The sequence below is a fragment of the Gracilinanus agilis genome, chromosome 3 (genome assembly GCF_016433145.1).
Source record: "Gracilinanus agilis isolate LMUSP501 chromosome 3, AgileGrace, whole genome shotgun sequence".
Classification (NCBI taxonomy): domain Eukaryota; kingdom Metazoa; phylum Chordata; class Mammalia; order Didelphimorphia; family Didelphidae; genus Gracilinanus; species Gracilinanus agilis.
The window spans coordinates 286,912,221-286,939,183 of NC_058132.1; the positions used below are offsets into that span (position 1 = coordinate 286,912,221).

General features: G+C 34.9%; 1 protein-coding gene across 1 annotated transcript in view; it reads right to left on the reverse strand.

Moving 5' to 3' along the window:
• Positions 1-26,963, reverse strand: part of ARHGAP15 (Rho GTPase activating protein 15) — an 817,445-nt gene that overhangs the window by 70,408 nt on the left and 720,074 nt on the right. The window contains exon 12 of the mRNA XM_044669898.1: positions 10,614-10,719. Coding sequence (XP_044525833.1) covers positions 10,614-10,719 — 106 coding nt within the window. The remainder of the gene's footprint in view (positions 1-10,613; positions 10,720-26,963) is intronic.

Sequence of the window (26,963 nt, forward strand, 5' to 3'; positions counted from 1 at the left end):
CTCTCTCTCTCTCTCTCTCTCTCTCTCTCTCTCTCTCTCTCTCTCTCCATTTCCTGTAAAAATACTCATAGCTTTGCAAGTCTTTGGATATCAGGTACTGTGGCTGGGTAAAACACCAAAGTGTACAGAGAACATAAAATATACGACCTGTTCCAAAACTCACCACAGCTGAGTTAAGGGGCTGAATGGGAGTTAGAGAGCTCAACCTGGAATTCCTGTTGACAACTAAGAAGGAGGAGGCTTTAGAGTTCATTTTTTACTCATCTCAAGTTTTTCTAAAATTTCAGAAATGCCAATACTGCTGACCTTGGGGGAGGGCAGATGAAACATATAATCACTGTTCCTCCATACATCTCTTGTGTTTCTGGGCTTTCATCGTTGAACTTATTTCTCAAATGGCTTTGTGGAATATTATGCTTAACATTCAGAAAGGCCATAGAGAAGTTTCAAATCTCAACTTACGTTAAAAAAATATCCAGTCAAATAGTTTCTCTTTCAATGAAGCATTCAACTGGCATATTTCCATGAGATACATCTATTCATCCATAGAATTTTTTTATCCTATGAATTATATGAACAGCTGGACAAATTTCTTGCAAAATTGATGCAAAAACAAATGTTTTAGCTTTTCTTTCAATCAGTTTTACATGGTAGAAGCCTTCTTCAGGCTTTTCATTTTTTGTACCTTAAATTGGTCCAAATTTGGTTTCCCAGCAATATTTTTTGGATACAGTGGATAATGATACTGTCAGATGAATTTCCTTAAATCATCTACCTTATTTCTAAGACAAGTCAACATTCCTTTATTTGAGAAACATTTGCATGGGAATGCTTCTGAGGCTTCATTTCCCAAAGTGGAGAGACTAGTGGGACTTGCCCTTCCTAAGCCTTGAAACAAGCCTAGATAGGCTGTCAGATTGAGATCTGTCAAAATACCTTACTCATAATTGTTGGAAAATTGTGGAACAGAGAGACACTGATGCTAGGATTAACCCCAGGCAATGCTGACTGATGATCCATTGGAATATATATATATATACATATATATATTCATTTCTAAAAATCTCATATTTTGATTATTTATTACACTGATGTACACTGATGATGATCATTTGAGGCCCATGGTAAAGTCTCTCTTTTGCTCAGTTTTTTCACCAATCTGTTAACTTTTCTTCTATTAGATCTGAAATTTCCAAGATTACAATCACTTAGTAGCATTATTTACAGAAGATCAAGATGAAAATTATTCATGTCATTGTGAGCAGATGCCTCTTCTCCCTTGTTCGAATATGGAAGAATTTATCACATCAATCAATGGATCAACATTTATTTAATACTTCTGCTAGGTAAAACACTGTGGTAGGTACCAAGGGAGCAGCAAAGATTAATCAGACACAATTTGATTTTAAAAGAATCTTTAAAGTGGCAACAAAGGAATAACAAAGTCAGAGAGAAGAGTTAATTTTAGAGTAAAAAAAAAACATGGCAAGCTATGTTTGAGAAATGTTGGCGTTAAGCATATCAGAAGGACTTCTAGGTGTAGATGTAGGATACAGAATCATTTAGTGAGTAGAGAACTGACTTTAAATTCAAAATAATTCTGAGTTGAAATCCTGTCTCAGTTAATTTCTAGCTATGTGATCTAAAGGAATCACTTGACCTCCTTTCTGTACCTCAAGTCTCCTCCTATGTAAAATGAAGTGGTAGGACTTGATGACCTTTAAGATTCCTTTCATCTCTTAATTTCTGATTCTATGATCTTAAAAGATGTTATTGTAGGCATAGTTACAGGAAGAGTTAAAAAGAAAAGTGAGGACTAGAAATATAGATTTCCTAGCAATCTGTATAAATTTGGTACTTTTGGCAGTATTAGTGAATGAAACTATTAAGGCAAAGAGAGACTAAGTACTCAGATAAAGGAGTTGAGGATGAAGAGCCAGTGAAGGAAACAACAATGACCTAGGCAGAAAGGGAGCCCTGAGAGTACGGGATCTCTGAAGCCAAGCAAAAAGATTATCTCGAAAGCTTAGGTATTTAGTGGTATTAAAGCTCGCAGAGAGTTAAAGGAGAATGAGAACTGAAAAGTCTATTAGATTTGGTAATTGGTCCATTAATGAACTTTGAGAAAACAGTCTCTAGATTGGTGTGAGTAGAAGTCCCATTACAAGGGGGTTTGAGGACAGAGTAGGAAATGAGAAAAAAGGATATATAAACTTTTAAAAGAAATATAGTGGGGGAAGGAAGGAGAGATATGGGATAATAACTGATGTGAGTAGGAGTGTCATGAGAAACCTTTTTTTTTTAAAGAATCGTGGTGATAAGAACATGTTTGTCAACAGATTGAAAGAAATTGATTGTGAGAAAGAGATTTAGGTACCTAGAGAGTGATCACCATAGGGAAAGAGGAGAGTGGATAAAGATTTTGAGAATTTTGAAAAACTTAGTAGAGTAGAAACCTAATTCATCTACTGAGTGTGTCTGTGCATACACATGTGCTAAGGAGAAACATAACAGTCTGCAAAACAACAGAATTTAGATTTGATGCTAGAGACAATTAGAAAGCCATTTGAGATTGTTGAGAAGGGGAAGGACATAGTTCAAATCTGTGATTTAGCAAAATCACTTTGATATCTGTTTTGTGAATAGATTTAAGAAACAGAGTTTTGAGGCAGGGAGATCTATTAGGAGAATATGACTGTAGTCCAGAGAAGAGGTGATGTGGACCTGACCTAGTTCGGTAGCTATATGACTAGAGAGAAAGGGATGGATGGGAAATATATTGTGGAAATTGAATTGATGGTGCTTGGCAAGTGACTGGATATGTAGGGGTAAAGGAGAGGGACAGGTTGAAGGTGACCACAGGGTTTCAAACCAAAGTGAAGAGAAGGATGCTAGTATCCTCAGTATGAAAAGAGATTTTCAAATGAGTCATAAGTTTTGGAAAAAGATAATAAATTATGTTTTAGATGTATTCTACACGAAATGTTGGGTTTGGGGGGGGTCACTGATTTCAAAATGTCCAATATCTAGTTGGTGAAAAAGGACAGAAAGTTAGGAGAAACTGAGGCTAGATATATAGATCTATGAATTATCTACTTAAAATTTAATCCGTGGGAGCTAATGAAGTCACCATGTGACAGAGAGTGAGGAAAGAGAGGAAGAGGAAAAGAGAGTCCAGGGCAGTGTGTTGGGAGATACTCAGGGTTAGTCATGGATGAGGATCAAAGAAGACTAACTGTGAAGCTTCTGACATATTATCCTCTAAGTTAGAGCCTTTTCTACTTCACGCCAAATGACCTTCCTCATTCTATCCATGGTCCCGTTCCTGATTTTTTCAACTCCAAGACCATGCTCTAACTATTGTTAACACATCTGGAACTTCTCTCAGTGCTTGGAAGCCTATTTTCCCTGATCACTGCTCACATCCCCCTTTTTTCTGTTGGGGAGCTTCTCTTGGAGCCTCCATTTTGTGTAAAGACTCCAGGCCTTTATTCCTCACTTGGCCCTATTCCTAATTTTTCTGGAGTTTAAAATCATGTTTCTTTCTTCAGGGAGATAGGAGAGACTTCACTCCCTATAGCCATACCCTTTGATGTGTTATCTTTCCTTAATAGAATGGAAGCTCTTTGAGGGTATACACTACCTATTTTTATTTATTTATTTATTTTTGCTATCCCCTGCAGTTAGCAAAGTGCCTTACACATAGTAAGTGCTTGTTTTCAGCCTAAAATTATCACTTAATCAATGGAGACTATTGGTCAGGGCTGCCAAAAAAAATGAGGGGATAGAAGAGCCAATGGAAAAGTAAGAAGAGTTTCTGGCCTCAGGTCTAACCTGGTGTGGATGCAACTTTACCCTCAGCAATGCCTGGCCACTTCTCCCTGCCAATAGCCTGCAACAATAACAATTCATTTTTCATGGACAAACAGGAGTCTCCATTTGGGCAAGAGCAATTAATAGACTACTATGATTAAACAAGCATTTGCATCTAAATTTTTATTATATTTTGGCTGAAGAAGAATACAAAAGCCAAATTTTGGCTTATTAAGCTAAATTCTATGAATTTTTTAATAATTTGTAGCATCTTATTTCAGGAAAATATGGTTTTCTGTCTTCTATAGCTATCATGAAGACAAAACACTGAACTAAATTAATTACTGAGAAGACGGAAAAGACAGAATCAAGTACTTAGTGTAGTGCTTAGTACATAGAAGGCATTTAATAAGTACTTTACAAATATCTGTTTGATCTTCATAATAACCCTGGGAGACATGCTATTATTATGCCCATTTTACAGTTGCTGGAAACTAAAGCAAATGGAAGTTAATTGAGTTAAGACAGGGGCGTATCTAATAGGTGTCTAAGGTTGGATTTGAATTCAGTTCTTAACTGACTCTAGGTTCATCTCTATCCACTCTGCCACATAGCGGACAAATTCCAGTATAGTCAATGATACCATTCTTTGAGAAACTTTGCATTTCCAAACCAGGCCACTCACCACAGTAATAATAATGCTAATAGTGTTTATAAAGAGCTTACAGTAAAGCAGCCACTATGCCAAGCACAAATATTATCTCATTTGATCCTTGTAATAATCTGGTGAGGTAAGTGCTATTATTATCCTCATTTTATAGGCAAAGAAACTGAGTTCATACAGCTAGAAAGTATCTGAGGCTGGATTTGAACTCAGCTTTTCCTGATTTCAGGACCAGACCTGTATCTACTCTGCTACCTTCTACCTCCAGAAATGCTATTAATTCATACATATACATATTAAAATTGTAAAGGATTTTAACAATACAGATTTATTGATCATTACATTATTTTATTGCATCCTTATGTTTTTTGTGCACAAAACTGTAATAAATTATTAATTTATTTGGATTAAATATGAGCTGAAATTGTTTGCATTGTTTGTTTATGAAAACTATATGTGTGTGAGTTTTTGGGGAGGAAACATGAAAAGTTTGAATAAAATTTGGAAACCACTGGGGTAGTGAACAGAACAATAGACTTGGAGTCAGAATACTTGCCTTATTTTCTGCCTAGGCTCCTCAAAAACTATGTGACCTCAGGCAAGTCACTTCTATCTCTGCTTCAGGTTCCTCACTTTTAACATGAGGCTGAATCTATAAAAGTTGCTTTCAGGTTTAACATTTTATATTGTTCTAACATTCTAAAATTCTATATTTTCATATGAAGCAATAATGGTCAGTAGAGATTTTAAGAACACAGAATTCTTAGTATACTTATTTTCACTGCATTCACAGCCCTCAAGAATTTAGGGTAAAACTAACTCACATTTATATAGTACCTTTAACAGTTATTGTGCTTTCTTCACTATGGAAGAACATAATGTGCTTTTTGGACAACAATTACCTTTAGTCTTCTTAGCTACTCCTAAGACCCAGTTATAGGCAATGGAACACTCTGATGGTCCTTAGATGTTGGGCTGTGTTGTAATTATGGTTTTCACATATGCAGATGTTGTATTTTGAAGGCTAGATTTAATTCAAATCCAAATAGATGTAGTAGAGAGCTGTGTTACAACAAGGTTTTTCTATAGTAACATTAGAGGACTTAGGACTAGGAGAGTCTGTGGCATTGTATTACATTCCCTGACCCATCCTAAACAAGCTTTAAAGTATATTTTCACCACTTGGAAATAAACACTACTTAAGTGTGTTGACAGTCAGTTTTCTGAAGAACTACTGAAAGCATCAAAAGTAAGGCAAACATTCTGATGATCCTTTCAAACATGCATGTATTTAAATTCTTGTTAAACAATCTGCCTCTTTCGACTTCATAGGCTTTGATGATATGCCGCAATTGACTGTTTATCAAAAACTAAGGAAGAAATGCTTAACAAAATAAAACTATATTCAGGCATATGCTTGAGCCCAATTAAAATACTTCCTATAGATTCGTTGATGAGGGTGGAATATTTTATCAGCATTGGAACTCCCAGTTTGTTAACTCCCTCCACCTATGCAGATCAACTATTGGTGTGTGAGAAGCACTTGGGGGCATGCAGTTATTTAGTGACTTTCCAATGTTCACTTAGTTAGTGTGTGCTTTAGGTGTAAGGATGGGATTTTCTTTTTATTATTAAAGAGGCAGGACTTAGGCATGGCTGGGTCTTCCTGATTTCCAGGCTGGCATTTTATCTACTTTACCATGATTCTTCTTATACAAATGTTATATATCTTAAGTTGAAAGTGATAAGAGGAACCAGCTCTTTAACTTCATACTCAAATATGTCAATGGGTTTGTGAATTCATTATTGTGAATGTTCCCTCCAATTTTACAAATAGACTATTGATGCCGGCACACTCTGGATTACGTTTATCCATGTCTTCTCATACTTTTGGCACAGGGCATCCACCCAGGGAGCCTTCCTTATTTTGTCTTGACATTACAAGGATATCGGTGGAGAGCAGACTGTCCAACAGATAAACCTTGTTCTCAGCACATAATCCCCATATTTTTTGATAACACATTTTCTTTGATAACATCCTTTATTCCATTTCTTTTTTGTTATTATTTACTTGTTATGTGTTATATCCCATTCACATTCACCATATGTCTTTCCATTCTTCGCTGAGTGATATTCAATTATAATTCTTCTGAGACCATAGTGTTCCATGATTTGTAGCCATATAGCCACAAAGGTAGAACATTAATGTTAAGAATATAAACCTTCATTTCTGAGGGTAGCTTGGGTCATTAAAGGAACCCTGTAATTTCCCTTAAGTAATTCATCCTTTCTCTTCCTTATGTTTAATTAAAGGCTTAATTCTTAGTTCATTTGGGGGTTCTTTCTTAGGTATATATGTCGATAAACTCTATGGGCTGTTATTTTCACTGCTTATCATGGATGGAACAATAGGTATTCTTCATTTACTTGGTTCCTATTACTGTATGTAAATAGTTAGGCAAAATCTTAATTACAGGTTTCATCTAAGAGGCTCAGAAATATTCCAGGGCTAAATGCTATCAGCATAATGTCATCCTTAAACAAGAATATTTACAGGACCTCACCATTTACAGTAAAGTACATTTTCCTCTACTGAATCAAAAGCTTATTTATACTTTACAAATAATAAGCTTATTGTTGTTTTATATCTCTACATCTTTAAGTTGTGTGATGGTAAAGATGCAGTATATAATGGAATGCTACTTGTGAAAGTATTCCTATTCCCTATGAATGCTCAAAAAGGATACTCTTGGTGTCTTATTTTTATAAAATTTTGATATACCAAGACAGTAAACATATAGGTTTATAGGTGTTGATATTCTCATAGTCACCCTTTTTTTGTTGTTTTTAATAGTCTCAGATTTTCCAAGTCTCTTTCAGATACTTTGTGACTCAATCCCTTAAATACCTTCATGATCGTTAGCTTTACCATGGATCTCTTTTATAGCTATGTGGTCTATTCTCCTACTTTCTTTGTTTTTGTTTATTTTAATTCCATTTCTACTTCCTTTAAAAAACATATCTGGGATTGTGATGCTAAAATCTAAGGAGAGTGACTCCACTTTCCTTTGTGGTAAAAAAAAGTTTGTTATAGAAAGTTTTGCAGATCTTTTCTGTCTTTCATTTGTTTGTTTTTGTTCTTCCAGTTTCACCTTAAATGCCCCCATGTATGACCTTGCTTTCTTTAAGATAGTTTTACCTTCCATTGCTTCTGTTTTTATGAAGAGGTACTCTTATATTCTTCCACATTTCTTCTCTGTAAGACTACAAGTGAGTTTACATTTTAATCAACTATTGCCCTTGGCTGCCATATATCTCGGTTTTGATCCTATCCTTATAATGCCAATGAATAATAATTAAACTTGCTATTTAATTATTATAATTTATAATTAGTCCATTTTTCCATCAATATCTCACTTTTTTATCACCAATAGCTCACTTAAATATGCAAGATTGAAGTTGCTTTAAATTATAATTCAAACTCGAAAAAGTTGGTAGTTTGACTTTGCAAAGACAGCTATTTAGGGAAGAATTTTCACATTAGTACAAAGCCATTTCTTGTTTACCACATATAATAAAGTTTGTTTTATGTATATATGATATGATTAGATGCTTGCTGTATCCAAGGCCTTCTAATTCCTTTTTCTTTGAAGAATATATAGACATATATATTGATATATAGGCTTAAGGATTCTTTATAGTTTGTAAGTCTTCAGTCTAATTAATTTTTTATTCTTGATCCAGCTAATCTAACTTTTATCAACCTTTACATCTTTAACTACAGAAGGTTTGTTGAGTTCACCTTTGCAACATCTCTCTAACATGCTCCATTCTTTTCTCTGATATTGCTGCCACCCCGGTATAGACTCTCAACATCTCCTTGGACAATTGCAGTAGCTTACTGGTGAACCTGCTTGCCTCAGATTTCTCGCAACTCAAATCCATTTGCCATTCAGGTGCCAAAGTGATTTTCCTAAAATAAGGACCATGTCATCCCCTGCCCCAACTCAGTAAACTCTAGTTTTAGCCCCATCACCTTCAGGGGCAAAATACAAAATCTTCTGGCATTCAAACTCCTTTATAACTGACCACTCTTCCTTGACCCACCTTTCCAATCTCCTTATACTTTTCAAAATCTATTTTTTAAAACACCTACCTAGATTTTAAAGACCCTAATCTTTACAATGCATTGGTTCTATGGCTGAAGAGCAGTAAGGGTTAGGCAATGGGGGCTAAATGATGCCCCTGGTCACACAGCTGGGAAATGTCTGAGGCCACATTTGAACCCAGGATTTCCTGTCTCTAGATCTGACTCTTATCCACTAAGCCACCATCTGCCCTTTCTTCTTACATTTTTTACTCTACAACATGCTCCCCTTATTAGGGACATGCCTCCCCTTGTTTCATCTCTTAGACCCAGGATTTTTTCTGACCGTCCCCCATGCCTGGAATCCTTTCTTTCCTCATCTCCTCCTCTTGGCTTCCTTCAAATCCCAACTAAAAATGACCTCTTCTATAAGAAATCTTTCCCAACTCCTTTTAATTTCCTCTTTTAGTTATTTACTATTTATCCTGTGTATTGCTTGTTTGTATGCATTTATTTGCTTGTTATCTGTCCCATTAGAGAGTGATCTTCTTGTGAACGGGGACTATCTTTCAATTGGTTTGAATTTCCAGTGATAAGCATAGTTCCTGGTACATAATAGGTATTTAATAAATGCTTATTGACTAACTGAGAAAAGTTGTGTACATTGTAATTATTTTCATTGTTATAAATACTTACAAGCAATATTTACAAGAAAACCAAATATGCCATTAAATGATCCTTTTACATGTGTAATACAGTTCCTCAAATTCTTTATTTTTCTTAGAAAATAGGACCTCAACTATCCTTCCATTTAGCTACAGTATTCTTATAGAGCACCAATAATTAAGTTTAAATTTATAGATTGTCTAAAAACAGTATGATTCTTAATATCCCCTGCCACCTTTGCCACTGCTCTACTACCATCCCTACAAAAGTGGAAGAGGGATAGTTCTATGTGAGAAAAACACAGCAGGATATCCTTTTACATTTAATCTACATTGTTATCATTTTATCCATCAATTTTTTAAGTCTAGAAATGAACAAAACAATAAATCAGACCCTGATTTGTAGCTTTCTGAGGTATAAATTTTCAAGATGAAAAATTTAACAGTTGGCTCTCTCCCAGCTGGTAGGAGCTGCCTCCAGCACATTCCTGTTTATAAGTATCTTATTTTAAGCATTATACAAATGGTGGCCATTACTATGATGATGATGATGATGATGATTTTTCTATAGTCCTATCAGTTGCTTCTTACCCACCATGAGGAATCACATTAGGCTACTGATTTTCAATAATAAGATTAATTGAGTCTTTAATATCCATTATATTTCTAGATTTTGTCTTTCTATTTTTCCTAATTTTCATATGTATCAATAGGTAGAATGAAACAGGGAATCAGTTGGCCTAAAGGCCAGAGAAAATATTGGGAGATAGGAATATAAGAATAAATGATTTGATTTTGTGGGGTTGATAGTTGGTAATGGTGCAAAGCCTAATAAAAGATGGTCAGGTTAATCATGATACTTGTGCTCAAAACCCTTGGATGCCCAATTTTGCAACTAAGAGAAAACATACTAGTTCTTGCAAAGTTATTAATGCATGTTCAGTTTTACTTACTTTACTTTCATTATACCTGTTATCATTCAAGGAATCCATTTAGTTACAGGAATTGTGGGTAACATCAGTGGCTAATACTCAACTTGATGGCTAAACTTTTTAACATGAAGATTGATCTCTTCCACTGGAGTAGGGCATCAGTCAGAAGAATTAGAGACAAACACAAATAGATTAAGGGGAGCATTGGTGGCTGGTAATGATACCAGTAGTTATCTAGTGTCCAAATGTGTGTTGTATCTAGGCAAAGAATCATTTCATAAGTTCCTTCAACAAAGCCTGTCCTATACCAGGACTCAAATTGGGCACACTGAATAATTTTGGACTGACTGATTAAGAAGTTTCTTATCTTAGAGAATTTAGTTAAGAACTACTCACTTGAGAGAATTTTAAGACATTTTCCTCCTTCTTCCCCACAAATACTTGCAACTTACTTAGTTAAATGTCCAAACAGGATTTTCATTGTGTCACGATTTGGTGGAGGAAGCTTTTGCACCAGAGCCTTTACAGCTTCAATTCTCATGTTGTTGTCTTGTTTTTCTGGTGGAGAAAAAAAATAAAAAGCAGAGAAGACAGCTAGTTAAAAACAGTATTTTTTTCTTACCATAGGTTTAACCAGAGCTTTAGCATGTAGAAGCCTTGTAAAAGAGAATATGTGGCTACATCTATCAGAGTTTTCCCAGAATTTCTCTTTAATCAGATTCTAGAGGGGATCATCATAACTTGAAAATAGTAACAGCATGTTCTAAGTCATATCTTCTAAGTTGTGGAGCAAACAGGGAATTAACTTGTTTTTCTCAAATTTATGCTCATTTTTACAAAGACACAGTTAGATACAAGTACAAATATTCTGACTTATGTGGTTTTGAGTGACTTTAAACAGCTCAAGGAATCTGTGACTCAATTTATTTTTCTCCTTAGTATTTCTGTTTTCTTCCTTCTCTAACATTATGAAATTCTGCTGAAAAAAAGAGTTAAAATAAAAAATTCTTTGAAATGGTATGAGACTTGGTAAGAAACATTAAAAAATATGCTACTCACCAAAAATGGTATTGTATTTATTTCTAATTAATTAATTAACCTCTACATAATGGGATAATACTCCATTATGACTTGTTGAGTTTATAGATTTCTGATTTGAACTCCTTTCCTTTCATACTTTATCTCATTTTTTGAACATGAAATTCTTATTGACTCAGAAGAAAGTGATATTTATTTTCAATACAAGCTATGCAAGAGAGTAAAATAGATGAAAAGGCTAATTCATTGTCCTTTGTTAATGTTTGTTAGCTAATATTAATTCTCCTACTCTGTTAACATTTTCCTGGAAATAATATGGATTATAAAGAATTATTTATTTATTGATTAATTTTTTACCAGAGGTCACACAGGAATATCTCTATATCCTATAACTCAATTCATAAAAATAAAGTATAATATGTGATAGGTCTATTTAAATTTTATAAGATATGTGCCTAGAATCACAGTTTTTAGAACTTATCTAGTCCATTTTACAAGTTGGGGAAACTAAGACAGAAAATTTAAGGTATTCCCCCAAGGTCACAAAATTAGGAAGTCACAGCTGACATTTGAACTCTAATTCTCCCAAATTCACTCTTTCCCCCACTATACCTTGCTGTCTACCTGAAGTATATTTTGTAGAAATGATATTTGAGTCTCCTTTGAGCAATTCAATTTTTTACTTTCACTCATACATGACAAAGTACGTAGCAGATATGTTAACAAATTAGTTAATCAATCAATAAGCCAGCTATGTGCCAGGGACTATGCAATTTGAATAGAAACAGAAATATCCTCTGCCTTCAAGGAGTTTACATTTTATTTAGAAAAACATCATATTAAGAAATGTGAAAAATATGAACAGGAAGAATAATGTCAACAGCTCACATTTACATAGCACTTTAAAATTTGGAAGTTTTAAGGCACAAGGTAGCATAGAGTGCTGGATCTAGGGTCAGGAAGCTCCAAATTAATATCTTGCTTCAAACAATTACTAGCTGTGTGACTTTGGGCAAAGCCATTTAACTTCCATCTGCCTCAGGTCCAGTAAACTAATAATGGTATCTACTTCCCAGAGTTGTTTGGAGGATCAAATGAGAGAAAGTGTGAAAAGCTTAAAGAGCTAAATTAATACTAATTGTTGTTATTATTTCATCTCATTTGATTAAATACAAATTAATATTTTTGAGGACCAAAAGCAATTGGGGACAGCCAAAGATGTCCTATGTAAGGAGCTAGCTTTTGACCTGAGCTTTGGTGAGAGCTATATATTTTAAGAGATCTAGTTGAGGAGGGAGTGCATTCTAATTAAAGTCAATGAACATTAATATTAAATGTGTACTATGTGCTGGGTATTCTATTAGACTCTAGGGTTTGAGCAGGAGAGTTAAATGGTCTAATCTTTGTTTTAGAAATATCACTTTGGAAGTTGTGTGGAGGAAAAATGGAGGAGGGAAACATTGAGGACAAAGAGACCAATTTTTGTTGTTCAGTTATTTTAATTGTATCTGTCTCTTCATGAGCCCATTTGCGATTTTCTTGGCAGAGGTACTGGATTTGTTTGCCACTTCTTTCTTCAGTTTATTTTATAGATGGAGTAACTAAGGCAAATAGGGTTAAATGATTTGTTCAGGGTCACACAGCTATTAAGTGTCTAAAGTCAGATGTGAACTTAGGTCTTCCTGACTCCAGGGCTAGTGCTGTATCCATGGTGCCACTTAACTGTCCAGGAGACCAGTTAGGATGCTATTAAAAAATCCAAAGAGATAACTGCCTTAACAAGTGTAGCGGCCCTGGAAATAGGAAACAGAGTGAAGGGGGCATAAGAGAGAGATGCAAAAGAAATCAACAAGATTTGGCAGGTGATTATTGATTATGGGATGATGCAGAGAGGATAACTATATTTTCGAACCTAGGTAAACAGAAGGATAGTACCTTTAATGGAAATAAATAAGTTTGAAAGAAGCGTGAATTTTGGCAGAAAGATAATGGGTTCTATATTGAAAATGTTAAGTTTGCAAGGTGTATGGAGCATTTAGAGAGAAATGCTGAACAGAAATGCAGTATGAGCTTCAGAGAGATCATTTAACATATGAATCATATTCATAGAAATGATCATTGAACTCATAGGAATTAACAACAAGATCCCCATGAAAGGTTGTAGAGAGATAAGAGAAGGCTACTCAGGATAGGGACTCAGTGCATAGTTACTGTTTGAGGAGGAGCAGGAATTGTATAACAATCCAGGAAAGGTGGCTATAAAGGAGGGAGAAGATAGGTAACAGCAGCATCAAGAGAGAATAATGTCAGGAAAACCCTGAGAGAAGAGAGTAACCGTCTAGAAGACAGTGATTAACAGTGTCAAATTCTGCAGAAAGGTCAAAGGAAATGGGCACTGAGATAAACCCATTAGATTTTGCTATTAGAAAACATTGGTCATTTTGGAGAAAGCAGTTCTCATTGAGTGATAAATTTGGAAGACCTATCACAAGGGATTGAGGTGTGAGTAAGAGGAAAGAAAATGGTGTCAACTATTGTAATCATAGAATTTTAGAGTTGAAAAGTAACTTAGAAATTATTTTATCTGATGTTATCTTTTAAAGATGAAGAAACAGAACCACAAATAAGTTATGTTACCCAGTGTCTCACAGCTAATTTGTTTTTAGCACTTGAGCTGTGCAGAAAAGAACACATGTCTGAAATATGGGGAAAATAAATATCAGAGATGATTTATTTTCTCCAAAGAATAATACCCCCCAAAATCCCCTGGCTAAAACCTTACAGAAACATAGTGGTCTCCTATTCAGATCAATACCACACTTGCCTTATTTTTTGTACCTATAAAATATGGAAACTGCACATATGGAGGTATGTGGTGGAAAGCAACAAAAAAATAAGCGAGTACAATCAAAAGTGAAATGACACCTTTAAATATCAACCTTATGGATGTGTCATATTAGCATTTGGAATCAGCATTTATAATCCTGAGTGGTTAATGAATGATCTAATATCTAATATCAAAACATAACTTATGAAAGACGTGCTAACTGTCCCAAGTTGAATCTGAAAGACTTTTTTTTCAATTAATATCTTTCTTTCATCATATGGTTTCTCAGTATTGCAAAGTTTTGGGAGTTTTGAGAAGACTGAGACTTCTGACCTGCTTATATTATGTCTATTTGGGAGGAAATCAAGTCATTGTTTAATGGAGTACTGGGGATATTGGAGGTAAATTGTATATTCACAGGCTCTCACTCAAATGCCTCTTTTCTTTTAATTAGTAATATATTCCATAATTCTTTTGTTTGTAATCCATCTGTAGTCCCTCCCTCCATCCCTAAGGATTCAGTATTGTTCCTTTATTCTTGGTTCCCACTATCCAGAGAACAATTTTTATTGTTTTTGTTTTCGTTGTTGTTTCTTTCTACTCACTGCTCATTCTCTGGGACCACCTCATCCTGGAGGACTTTATTTTTGGCTAGAACCTTCATTTCGCCCTTTAGCTATATTTCAAAAACTACAATTTCCCAAAAGAACCCTCTCTCAACCCTAAGCACAATGTTACAAGTATATGAGTATATGAGTATATGAGCAACAGAAACAACCTTTGTTGAATGATATCACAAGTAATAAGATAATATTGGAATAAGACAGAAATGTGACTAGATTTGGGATGTTGGACTGGCCTTAGAATTTTCCTTTGATTCATGGTATACAGGACATAATTTTAGAAATATGGTTTATGATGGTTACATTTGCATTTATCTGCATGAAATATCACTACTAAAACAAGGACATTTATAACTGGGTTTCTATTTGAGAAGAGATAAGATAAAGTTTCACTGAATATGATGAAGGGGAATGTCCTGTACAATAAAGGACCTTGGGCCTGATGACCTCTTTTCTGGCCCTACCATCTATGACTTTATTATCATTAGCTTTATTTATAGCTGCAACAAATCATTATTCAAAATAAATTCGCCTTTGATATCTGTCCCCACACAGAATAAGAAAAGACTAGCTACCCCTCATAGAAATTAGTATTTTGGAGTTTTATTCTTTTTTTATATCTAAAGTTCTTAAAAGATAGCTCCTTCCTTTTATTAGGATTGAAGTTAATATTTCAGCTATTTTGTTTGTCAAAGTAATATTCATGTAATATATGCATATAACAAAGTCACATGTACAACTGATCTATATTTGAAAAGAATAGCCCTCTTTGCTCTGCGCAACTTTAATTTTCCTTAGCTCACATAACACCCCAAATTAAGGTGAAAGGAGCTTGGGTTGGTCATTTTGGGGTCCAATTATAAAGTGGTCACTCATTTTGAGGGAGTGAAAATGAGGTGTAGATCCTCAACATGGGTTCACTTTAATATTTTTAATAAGTCTTCCAATTAGGGAAAAACCCTCTGGGTTTCACTACTCAAAATTGTAGTAGGTGGATATGGCTCATCTTCATAGCTTATTGAAATGTATGCTTAAAGAGAAGAAAGACCTCACAAAAGCTTAAATTTAGTTTGTGTAAAGAAATAATCTGGGACAAATTCCTATCTAGTCCACATGTGTATATAAACACACACAGACTTTTATACGTTTAAAGCTGGAAGATTCTAGAGACTATTTTTTGAGCTTCCTATTCTGCCCTACTGACACCTGTTTGCTCACAGTTTCAGGCTGTCTTCAAAATAACATTAAGTCATAAATTTCCCTCCGTAGTGCCATTCCCTGAAAGCAGCAGCAGCCTACAGTATGTGATGGTTTTGTAAATATATAGAAAGTCATTAATTATCAATGGAGTGTTTTGTTAAAATTCAAAAGTAGGTACGTCGTAAATAGAGATGTCATGTTATTATAAACAAAGAAAAATCATGGGCTTTATGCTAACCCATAAGTCGCCACTTTGCAATTTTTCAACGGTTATTTTTTTCCCTACAAAACTGAAAGGCCATGCTTTATGCTGAATTAAAGGGAAAACACATTCTATGTGTAGATACATAGTATGATGGAAACCTGATTATAGGCAATGTTAAGCTTGACCATGAATAGTTCAAGTCAAGTACTGAAGAATATTATTTACAGGACATGAAAGGGCAAAAAGTATCTTCCAAACTTAAATAAACTTAGATCCTAGTTAGAACTCATTTCCTGTACTCTTGGGCATCATAGATTTAGAGTGGGAAGGGTCCTAAGAGATAATTTAGCTTATCTCACTATTTCCCAGATGGAGAAACTGAGGTACAGAAAGATTAAAAGATTTGACCAAGGAAAATAAGAATACATATTTGAGCTGACATCCTGTGACTCCTATGCCCATATTCCTTCAAATAAAAAATTTCATGTCATTTTCAGGCCAGTTCTTCTCTACATCCATAACCTTTTCATTGCAAAGTCCTCAATGCTCAAGATATTGGCTTGAAAAAAATCAATACTTTAAATAAAAATAGTCTTAATATATATCCCTGGGCAATAAATAGCAGGCTCAGATAAACTAGTTAATTACCCATAGACACAAACTGGTTAAAAAACATGGAGAAGCAAATGTGATTTGTCTCTCTATCTTTTCTGAGTAGCATTTCTGGTCTTTGGACACAAACTTTAGACAGAGCTTTATGAAAGGGACAAGAATCTTGATAAGGGAGGGGGCCAGGATCAAGGTTTGGAAGAGTGGAAATCTTCACCTAATCTAGATCTGAGGTGATATGAAGACCATGAAGGGAATTTTGCTACTATAGATTTCTTTAAGGAAGTATATAGGTATTTTGAGAGACAAAATTTATAATGTTGATATTATAAATGTTATTGGTCTTGAAAACCTGCCTCAAAATTAACATATTGTCAAATGATTTAATTGAGAGATTTAAATAGATTTTTGGAAAGTCTCCAAAAATTCTAGAGGTTTTGAGGGGCTTTAAAACAAACATCTTCCATGATTATATTAAGATAACATAAAATTTCTTGATCAATATCCTAATAGAATTATCTATTTTCAACATTATTCTATCAATAGGCATAAGACAGGGAGTCCTGTGTTTGCCACAGTCATGGAGAAGACCTAGAACAAAATTTAAATAGAAGTTGGATTCTCAAAAAAATTGTAATGTGCCCCCAGAAACTCCTGTATGCTAATGACACTGGCCTGAAAGCAATGAGACCCAAATTGCTGCAGATGCTTCTAAATAAGACTCACCACCACTTAGAAGAGTTTGGCCTAATAATGCACATATAGGAAAACTAAGTGGATGAAGGATTGTTATTGTCATGGTTATGACAAGCAGTTGAGTGGTCTTCCCATCACTGACCTGGTCCTTCAGCACACAAATCTTAGACACAGAAGAATAAGAGTGAGCTGGACTCACAATTAGAGAGAAAAAAATAGGTTGGAATGACCTATACCACTTTTAATTACCATGAACTTCTCCCTAAAACTCACTTAAATTTTTAAAACCAGTATTCCTTAAATGTTGTTAAATGACTGTGAATTATGGAACTCCATAGTCACCAAAGAATCAAAACCATAGTTTATCCAAAAGACAATGGAAGGACCTATGGTGAACAAAAATGGATTGTAATATATTAATACGGATGAACTATATTTAATAAGAAGAATAAAAGGTGTCATCAGAGATGTACATGATGAGATAAGGAGGTGGACCAGCCATGTAAAGAGACCAATGGATAATGTGTAGAATAAGTATTGTATTGATCTCCACAAAGACAAGTGTAAGACTCCTAACATGCTGACTAGATTGCATATCAAGGATGCTATTGAGGATCTGAACAATAGTACAGGATGAGATGGATGGCATAGATGTGTTGCTATTTACACTCTTAAAGGGAGCATCTACACTGATAAGATCATATGTCCATTGAACATTATTATAGCTATAAACATTATCTAGAAGCCCTTGTTCTCTCATTATTACCTTTGCTTAGAGTCCATTCCTCTAATTATCATTATTATTTTTGACTTCTTTATTTCTATAGAAGTAAAAGAAATCACTTGAGAATATATATACATATATTTTTATGTATATATATATATATACCTCATATGGAAATTTATTCATGCTTTATAATATTGTATCCAGGACTCCAGGGTATTGGTTTCTCCCTAGTTATGCTTTTGATAGCTATATCAACTCTTTAACACTGTAAGTTCCTAACGATTTCTATATTTTTTAATTGAAAAACAAATAAAAACCCTTACTTTCTACCTTAGAATCAATACTGTGTATTGGTTCCAAGGTATAAGAGTGGTAAGGGCTAGGCAATGGGGATTAAGTGACTTGCTCAGGGTCACACAACTAGGAAGTGTCTGAGATTAGATTTGAACCGAGGACCTACCATCTCTAGGTCTGGCTCTCAATTCACTGAGCCTCCCTGTTGCCCCCCTGATTATTTCTTCAATGCAATTTTTTGACCATGAAAACAGTCTGTTGAAATGCTGAAACCCAACTTCCTTCTAACATGTGAACTGAAGAAAAGAAATAGAAATAACTACACTCAAATAAACCTTATAACTAATTAAATATCCCATTAAATATGATAGCTTTGAATGTAATCTGAAGGTAGTCTTGTGGTATAACTGAATTAATGCCATTTCGAAGGACCTTGAACTTGGTGCTATTGAAAATGACTCACTATTTCATATCTCTAAAATGTAAATATCCTATGAGAATTTTCCCTAAACTTTTTATTTATCTATTTCTCAACTGAACAGAATATTATTTTACATGGTTGTACAGTGAATAGAATGCAGCACTTGAGTCAGGAGGACTCATCTTCTAGAACTCAAATCCAGCCTCAGATGCTTTCTAGCTATGTGACTTTGGACACAAAGTTTAACCCTGTTTACCTCAGTTTCTCATCTGTAAAATGAGCTGGAGTAAGAAATGGCAATCTACTCCAGTACCTTTGCCAAGAAAAACCCAAATGAAGTCACAAAGACTTTGTTTTGACTGAACAACCATCATCATTTTGACTAAATAGACCAGGTCCTTCCCCTAAACATTTCAATTCCGTAAAATCCTCCAACTCTAGATGTAGACAAAACCCTTCCATGTTTTCAAAGGACTGAAATCACCACAGAACATTTGCTAGAACTGAGGGTCCAAATTGAAAGTGTGGAGACTTAAATTTTCCCCCATAGACTTATGAACACTCTTAAGTAGTTAGATTAGATTTGCAAAGAAAAAAATCACATCAAAAACAAATAAATGTTTGCCAGAGGCATTTGCCATGGTTATGGTGAATGTCCTGAAAGACATTTGTTGTAAAGTAGAAACTTTAAAATACTTTTTATTTTTAAGGTTATTTTTAAATCAAAGTGATATCAAGTCTTACCTACGATATAGTCAATTTTGCAAAAAAAAAAAAATTCAGGAGGTGGCAAGTGCCTTGTATAAGACTTTTTTTTTTCCTAACTAACACCTTTTGATATGACTAAACAGGGACACCAGAATAAGAGAATGTTAATGAATTGCAAAAGCAGCAAAATCCTTCCAAAATTGGGGCATAAAATTATTTTATGAATCAGCCTATTTTTAAATTGTGAATCCATTGTAAAAGAAGAAAAACAGGCAACATGTGGTAACTTTAGTCAGCATTTCTGAACTGAGAATGATAAACACCTCTGCCTGGCTCTGGCATTTATCAGTACTGAGATATTATTACCACATAGAGTCACAGCATGGTTACTGTTATCATCGAAAAAAAGAACCAGCTAATCTTAATGGTTTGTAAAGCCGTTACCTGCACTGGTCTGACATTTATCATGATCATTTTACCACATGGGTCCTACATAGCAAAGGTCTTTTATCTGGAAGGGACATCACTATGAATTATTATTTGCAGCTAGGTAGAAAATTGTATGTTGTAGATACCTTTTCTCATTATAAATCACATAGTCACATTTCACCATTTCCCACAGAAAGCTGCTGAGCCTAGGCTTTTTGCCACAGCTCGTTTTCCTCTCCTACTCCCTCTCCTTTTATAGTTTCTTTAAAATATTAGCCATTTTTTCATTAAAATTTTTAACATAGTTTTTTTTAAAACTAATCTATGTATATGGCATACGTACAGACGAATGCATCTACATTTACAGTTATGTGACTTTTCTGCACAAACATTTTATGAAGGGATTGTCCTTCATAACTGAAGTTGATAAACTGTCTACTTTTTTTTAAATGCTTGTTCCCACTTCTGTCCCAGTGGCCAGGCTTGTCTCTGCTCTTGACCTTGTCAATAGAATATTTACCAGTAGATCAGATGTAATTTCTTATGCCTGATTTGAAATACTCAAAACACTTATGTTATTTTTTGCCTGAAATGCTTAGCTTAGGTTTTGCTATGAAAATGTATGTCCTTAGAGCAAATTATAGCTTCCTTCATTTTTGTTAGTTTTTTGAGAGGGGTTTTCTTTCAGATGCCTTTTTATTAAGTTACAGTGGTGAAAAGGATTCTTACCACAAATTTGTTTCAAAAAAGAGATACCAAGGATGGATCGCTTCCATATTTGATGCCTAAAGATATGTGCTAACATATAAAATGAAGAAATGGAGGATTTTAAAAGGTATGATGGTTTGTAACCATGAAACTAATTCAAGAAAATGATATATGTTTATCTGACTATAGAAAGCAACAATAAAAGGCACAAGTTTTTACTATGGAAAAAAATGAACAAATCCTCTATTTTAAAAGATTGAGACAACTAATCTTCTGAAAGAGATATTTATATATTTTCTTCTTTCTCAAGTGTTCCGTTAGGAATAAACAAGCCAGAAAGTCTCCACTTTTATAATGAAGAGGGAGGAGAATTCTTTGCCATTTTTGCATTTAGAAAGAAATGTGTAAGAAGAATGTGACAATTTAAGCAAATCAAGATTGTTTCAAATGAATTACAAACGGGACTTTGTGGAATATTTTATACTAACATGTGTAGTGAACAGTAAATCTGGAAGGAGTTTTTCCTCAATGGTCTAGTTCTGATGAGTTTTTCTATTTCTTTGTGTGTTTAAAAGAGGTTTGGAGGTGGTATTTAATATTGCTGAGACTCTTGCAAATGAGTTCTGGAAAAACATAGGAACATGAAGGAAAGCTGATGTGCTGTAATGTTGACAGCAGCTGGGGGGAATCTGAATGAAGAAACTAACCTCTAGTGCCTCAACTTAGAAAAAAAAATCACCTCTCATTTCATCTTGGCTTTTTTTTTTTAAAGCACAATATTAATTTGAAATGCACAAGGGCAATGACAAACAAAATGCTCTGAGAAGAGGAAGCCCATTTTTATTGACAAGAAGCAAAAATTTGTGTGGGTGGTTGAGGGCACAGAGAATATGACTCTTTAGCCTTATGAATGCATGGTACCACCTTTGGCTCTCCTCAACTGTTTCTTATGCCTGGGTTTCCATCCCAACTTTACTATAGTACCTGTTTCCCTTAGAGAAAGAGTATCTGTTTTAAGATTTTCATGTATGCTCAATACCAAATGATTACTTGTGATATGGATATAGATAACTATATATATTTACATATATATATATATATATATATATATATATATATATATATATATATATATATATATATATATATATATATATATATATAGAGAGAGAGAGAGAGAGAGAGAGAGAGATGATATAGATAGCTGGTTCGTTTTATGTGTGAAATGAAAGAATCCAAGCATATATTGCTTGAAAATGGGATGATATGCCACGTAATTTTGTGATCTAAAATATTAATTTAATGAGGTAGTAGAATATTCCAAAATATTCTCTTAATGGCTCATGAAAGGGATACACTGATATCCCATTTTGCCCTTTTTGTTTCAAGATGAAGCTTTTGTTCTAACTCAACACCATCCCAGTCATTGCCCCCCAAAACACTGTAACCTGGGAGCATTTACCATAATTAATGAGGGGCTTTGCTGCTTTGATTTTTCTCCTTTTCAGGGGAACTGGGTGAATTGTTGAGTGCTAATGAAAGTCAGAGACTTCTAGCAGTGGCTCTAGCCAGGCACAGGGCGGGCAGACGCTTTGTAAGCTTCCCCACTGTGATGCTGTGCAAGCTTCCCTGCTGTTATGTTTACCATAGTTTTAATGCCTGCGAAAAATTCCTGATGCAACCAAATTATGTTATGCCCTCTTGTTTATCTAAAGACACCCCCTAACCTCCCCCCCCAATTGAGCCAATTCCTATTGTTCCTATTTATCCTAAAGATCTCCCTTCCACACTCCTACCTATCTTATCGCCTAAATTCTTGCCTCTAGATCTAAGCTGCTGGGAAAATTTGTCTGAAGACGATCACATGTGTCATATCCAGAAGTTGAGGGAAGGATTAAATACATTCTCCTCACCTGTGTCACCTAAGACAGATAATCTCATCTCAAACTCATTTTAATTTGAATTGAGGTAATATTAAAACCCCAAGTTTAATCATCTGGCATTGACAACACTAGCTTAAATGCAAATGTATTTTGTGAAATACACCGTGGCTTAAAAAAATCCATACAAAGCTCTCAGACGATCACTGAAAACTAAATAATGTGCTCTAAGAAGAAAACAACCAATTTGTGATTTGAGTTGATTTATTCTTGTTCCTTTCCTCAAAAGCAGATATTGCAAAAGAAAATGACCATTGCATTATATTGCAAATTGATGAATTCTCCAAGTGTGATGTACAGTGAAGTTTTTAATGAATATTCATATGACTCTTATAATCCATTAGAAAGACTTAAGACAATGAGCATGCAACTAGCTCCCATTTAGACAGGGGGGAAAAATTGGAATTAATAGAAAAAAAAAAGCACTTAGGAAAGTTAAACTTTAATGTATCAAACTCCAGGTGCCAGAGTTTGAGGAAAATAACCAATAATAGTCATTTTTTACATATTTGATGGGACTGATTATGCAACGTGCAACTCTAAATGGCTTATAGCCCATTGTAGCATGGTTCCATCCCATTGGCTACAGTGGGGTGCAGGCAGATGGATGACAGTGACAAGGAGAGAAGTGCTTTTGCTTAGCCGTGCGTTAAGATGCCATCCAGAAGCTCTGTGCACTGCAGACACTTCATTAGGATGCCAGGATAATGGTAAACTACCACTCAGAGTGACACCCCATTTCCTGCTTACTGAGCTCTCCAACCTCGGCAGATGTCAACAATCTCACAGTGCTACAGAGCAGACCTAACTTTCCAGCCACTTGGACTCCAATTTTTTCCCTTTAACAGCACCATACATTACGTGCAATATGTAATAGCAAATACCTTACTGAAAAACAAAATTTGTCCTGTTCATTATAACTAGAGTGCCTGCTTTTTGGGGGGTGTTGGTGCAGGAGAACAAGGTAGAGAGTGGTTGGGATGTGCTCTACAATATGTCCACTTTACATATCACCTAGATATTTCTAGCAAGAATTGCCATTTGGTAATCAGTTCAAAGTGTTAATTACTCTGTGAACTCTGATAACTAATAGTTAAACTCCAATCCCAGGAGAGGTGATTGTGTGTCTCAATTAGCATCCACTCAAAATGTAAGAAAATGCTGAATTATTTTGTTAAAGATTTATGTTTAATTTTGGCTTTCCTTGTAGTTTTCTGTTCAAAAGAGCGGATGAGCATCTGGATGATATTTTCTCCATAAATGCACAACTTGAGGCCATTCACACACCTCCTTAACAGCAGTTCAAGCCAATAGAGACTTTGGTCTACAATGTTAAGCCCACACTTCCTTATAAAGAAGCAAGTGGGGGATTTTATTTTATTTTATTTTATTTTTTTAGAAATTGGGGAGGGGGATAGAATTAAGAAAAAAAACCAAGATGGAAAATTTGCTTTCAAATCTATGAATGATTACAAAATGAGAATGAACAGTCTACAGTTTCTAAGACATCTTTTCATGAACCCAAATGGCTTTGAAAACATTATGCCTCAAAAAAAACCCCTACCAAATCCATAATAAAAACCCTTCCCAGGTGGCAGTAGTTATGCTTCTTAGCATTTCTTAGCGGAGATATAGAGGTAGAACAGTAAGTGGTTGTCAGATGCTACACACAGGAAGAGTGTGTTAGAATTCAAACTTCAGTCTAGTGCCCTCTAATCATCAAATGAGGCAGACCTGATTCTGATTATTTTAAAACAGATTTTTGCACAGCAGAAGAAATGCCATTTTCCCAGTTAGAAACATCGAGAGTAGAATCTTTCGCCAAACTTTCTACCTGGTCTTTATGCTGTTATTAATTTTTTAGCAGAGAATGGGGAATGGAAATACTAAACTTATGTCTGCCATTCCTTTGAGATTCTAGCCTATCTCAGGATTCACTTTCACCTGCTGGTGCCAGATAGGCATGTGATGCACATTTAAGAAGAGCAGGGTAGGAATAAAAACATATGGAAACATGATGCTTGCAACCTGTAGAGATACTTTCTATCCTGTAATCACCTTCTGGTTATTCTCTAAGTTGAGGTCATCCCAAATTGGAATTTTCTTGCCACTTGAATTGAGCCTTCTTGCAGTTGAAAATCAGTTGAATTTGTGGTTTGGAGAGGAAGTTTCATAGGATAATTTCCTGACTTTTCTAATGTCACAAAACCATCTAGTTATAAAATAAAAATTAGAACTCAGAGCCTTCTAGTCATATCTTCTCCCTTCAAAATAATTTTCTTGTACTTTGAAAGCTATTATTCTTGAATTGTAATTCCACAAGTTAAGACAAATGGAGAACTGAAGGATTTATCCTGGTAATTCCTGATACTAAGAGTTACTTTTATTTTTATGTGCTTAATTTATATTTATCCATTGCACAAGTTATTCAGATAATTAAATCATTCCTCTACTTTGTCTGAGAGAATGTTTCAGGTTAATTCTTGGTTCTGTGATAAGGAAAGTTCAACACTTACTAAGTTGCATCTAAAGTGAAGAATTCTGAGTAAAACGTATGGGTAGGCAAGCAAGAATTAGACCTTTTGTTAAATTTTAACTCAAAAAATGGGTATGGATTTTAGGTTGGCATTGGTCATTAGCCTGATGAACAAGACAACACATGGAATAGTTGTGCAGATAGGACTGGATTCAGCATGATCAAAATACATGGGAGAGCTGCCACTTGGTTAATTTTAGAAATGGTTAACCTGAACCTTTCAAGTCCTCTGGACAAACAAGGGTTTGCCTATGTGCAAATGAATGAGCTAGGAACAGAAAAATGGGATGGGGAACTAATTTAATAGCAAATTGAATTCAGTAAAAATGGAATGGGTTAGTTCAAGAGGTAATTAGTTTGCTATTAGTTGAGGCCTTCAAATGGTGGCAGAATGACCACTTGTCAAAAACAGAGAGGAGATTCCTATTCAGGTCCAGATTGGAATAGATGACTACTGAGGTCACTTCCAATTATAACATTCCGAGGTTATATGAAACATGTCATAAAGGCTTATGGAAAGCATTGCATTAGGTCTAGGGAAATACAAGGCTGAAAAAAATATTTGGTCTTTGCCTTCAAGTAGTTTATAATCTAGTATAAGAGAATAATAAAACCAAACTCTTCAAATGGCAGAGGTCATTGCAATTGCCATTCAAATGAGGTTGGGGAAAACTCTCCCCCCATTACTTTAAATTCATATTCTAAGAAATTTAATGAAATAAATAATGGTAAATACAAAGAAATAGTATCAGACTTAAACTGATTTCAGATGTCTTTGACTAAAAAGTAATGTTATAAATATAATAGCCATCCATTTTCAAAGAGTTGAGAAATAATGAAATATTAAGGGGTTGGTACTTTTAAAAGTACTGCCCTGTTTTTTACAAAACAAACCTCTAGCTGAATTTAAGGTAATTACGCTGTTTCCTCACATGCTCTGGTAATGGCTCTTTTCACTGGTATGTAGATACCAGAGCTTTAGAAATTAATAACAAAGGATGCACATTTTATTCTTTTTCAGATAATATTATTATTATTATTTTTTTAAAGTCAACATAGGCTTCTCAGGGGAGATTTCGATTTGAAGACTGTTTATTATATCATTTGAATAAGACTAGACCTGGCCTTTTGACTTTGAACCACTACCAAATTTCAGGCTGTGAGGAAATTGTTCTACATTTCCTGACAAATTGAGTTAAGCAGACATTAAGTGGGCTTTAAGAAAACAAATGGCCATCTTTATCACAGGTGGACACTGATGGCTTAATGGGGCCTGGGCTGATTGTATCACTTCTAATGGCTTGACGGGAAGCATTAGGGTTTTTGCATAAAGAACTGGCATTGCGAACCCTGCTAACACAGACCTGTCAAGCGTTCTGTATCCCTTTGTGCATGGAAGCAGATGTTTGTATGTATACTATGAACTGGCATTAGAGCAAGCGACAGATGCCTGTATGAATGCCAGGTTTGTGAATTTTTACAGCAGGAGCATGTTCTGAGGAAGTGCAGCCCTGCCCTCTATCATAGGTAATTCCCAGTGAAACCTGCTAAATCCCAGCTATGTTTTCATTATTTGGTTTTCAGAGCAACTGGATGAATCTGTCTGTCTGGGAAGGGAAAAAAAAAAAAAGCAAGAGGAGAACGCTGCTGGATAGTCAGAGCTTTGCAAAATCTCAACTGTTCTGAAACTTCGCCTTTCCCGTCTTTTCTTTTACAGTGTAATCTCAAGCAGGCTTCCTCAGAGGAGAGGGTGGTATTATGGCTCTCTAATTAAAACTTACTTCAGTGGTTATCTATCACGCCTTCTTTCTCCTACCTCAATTTTCTCCCCCCCCCCCCCC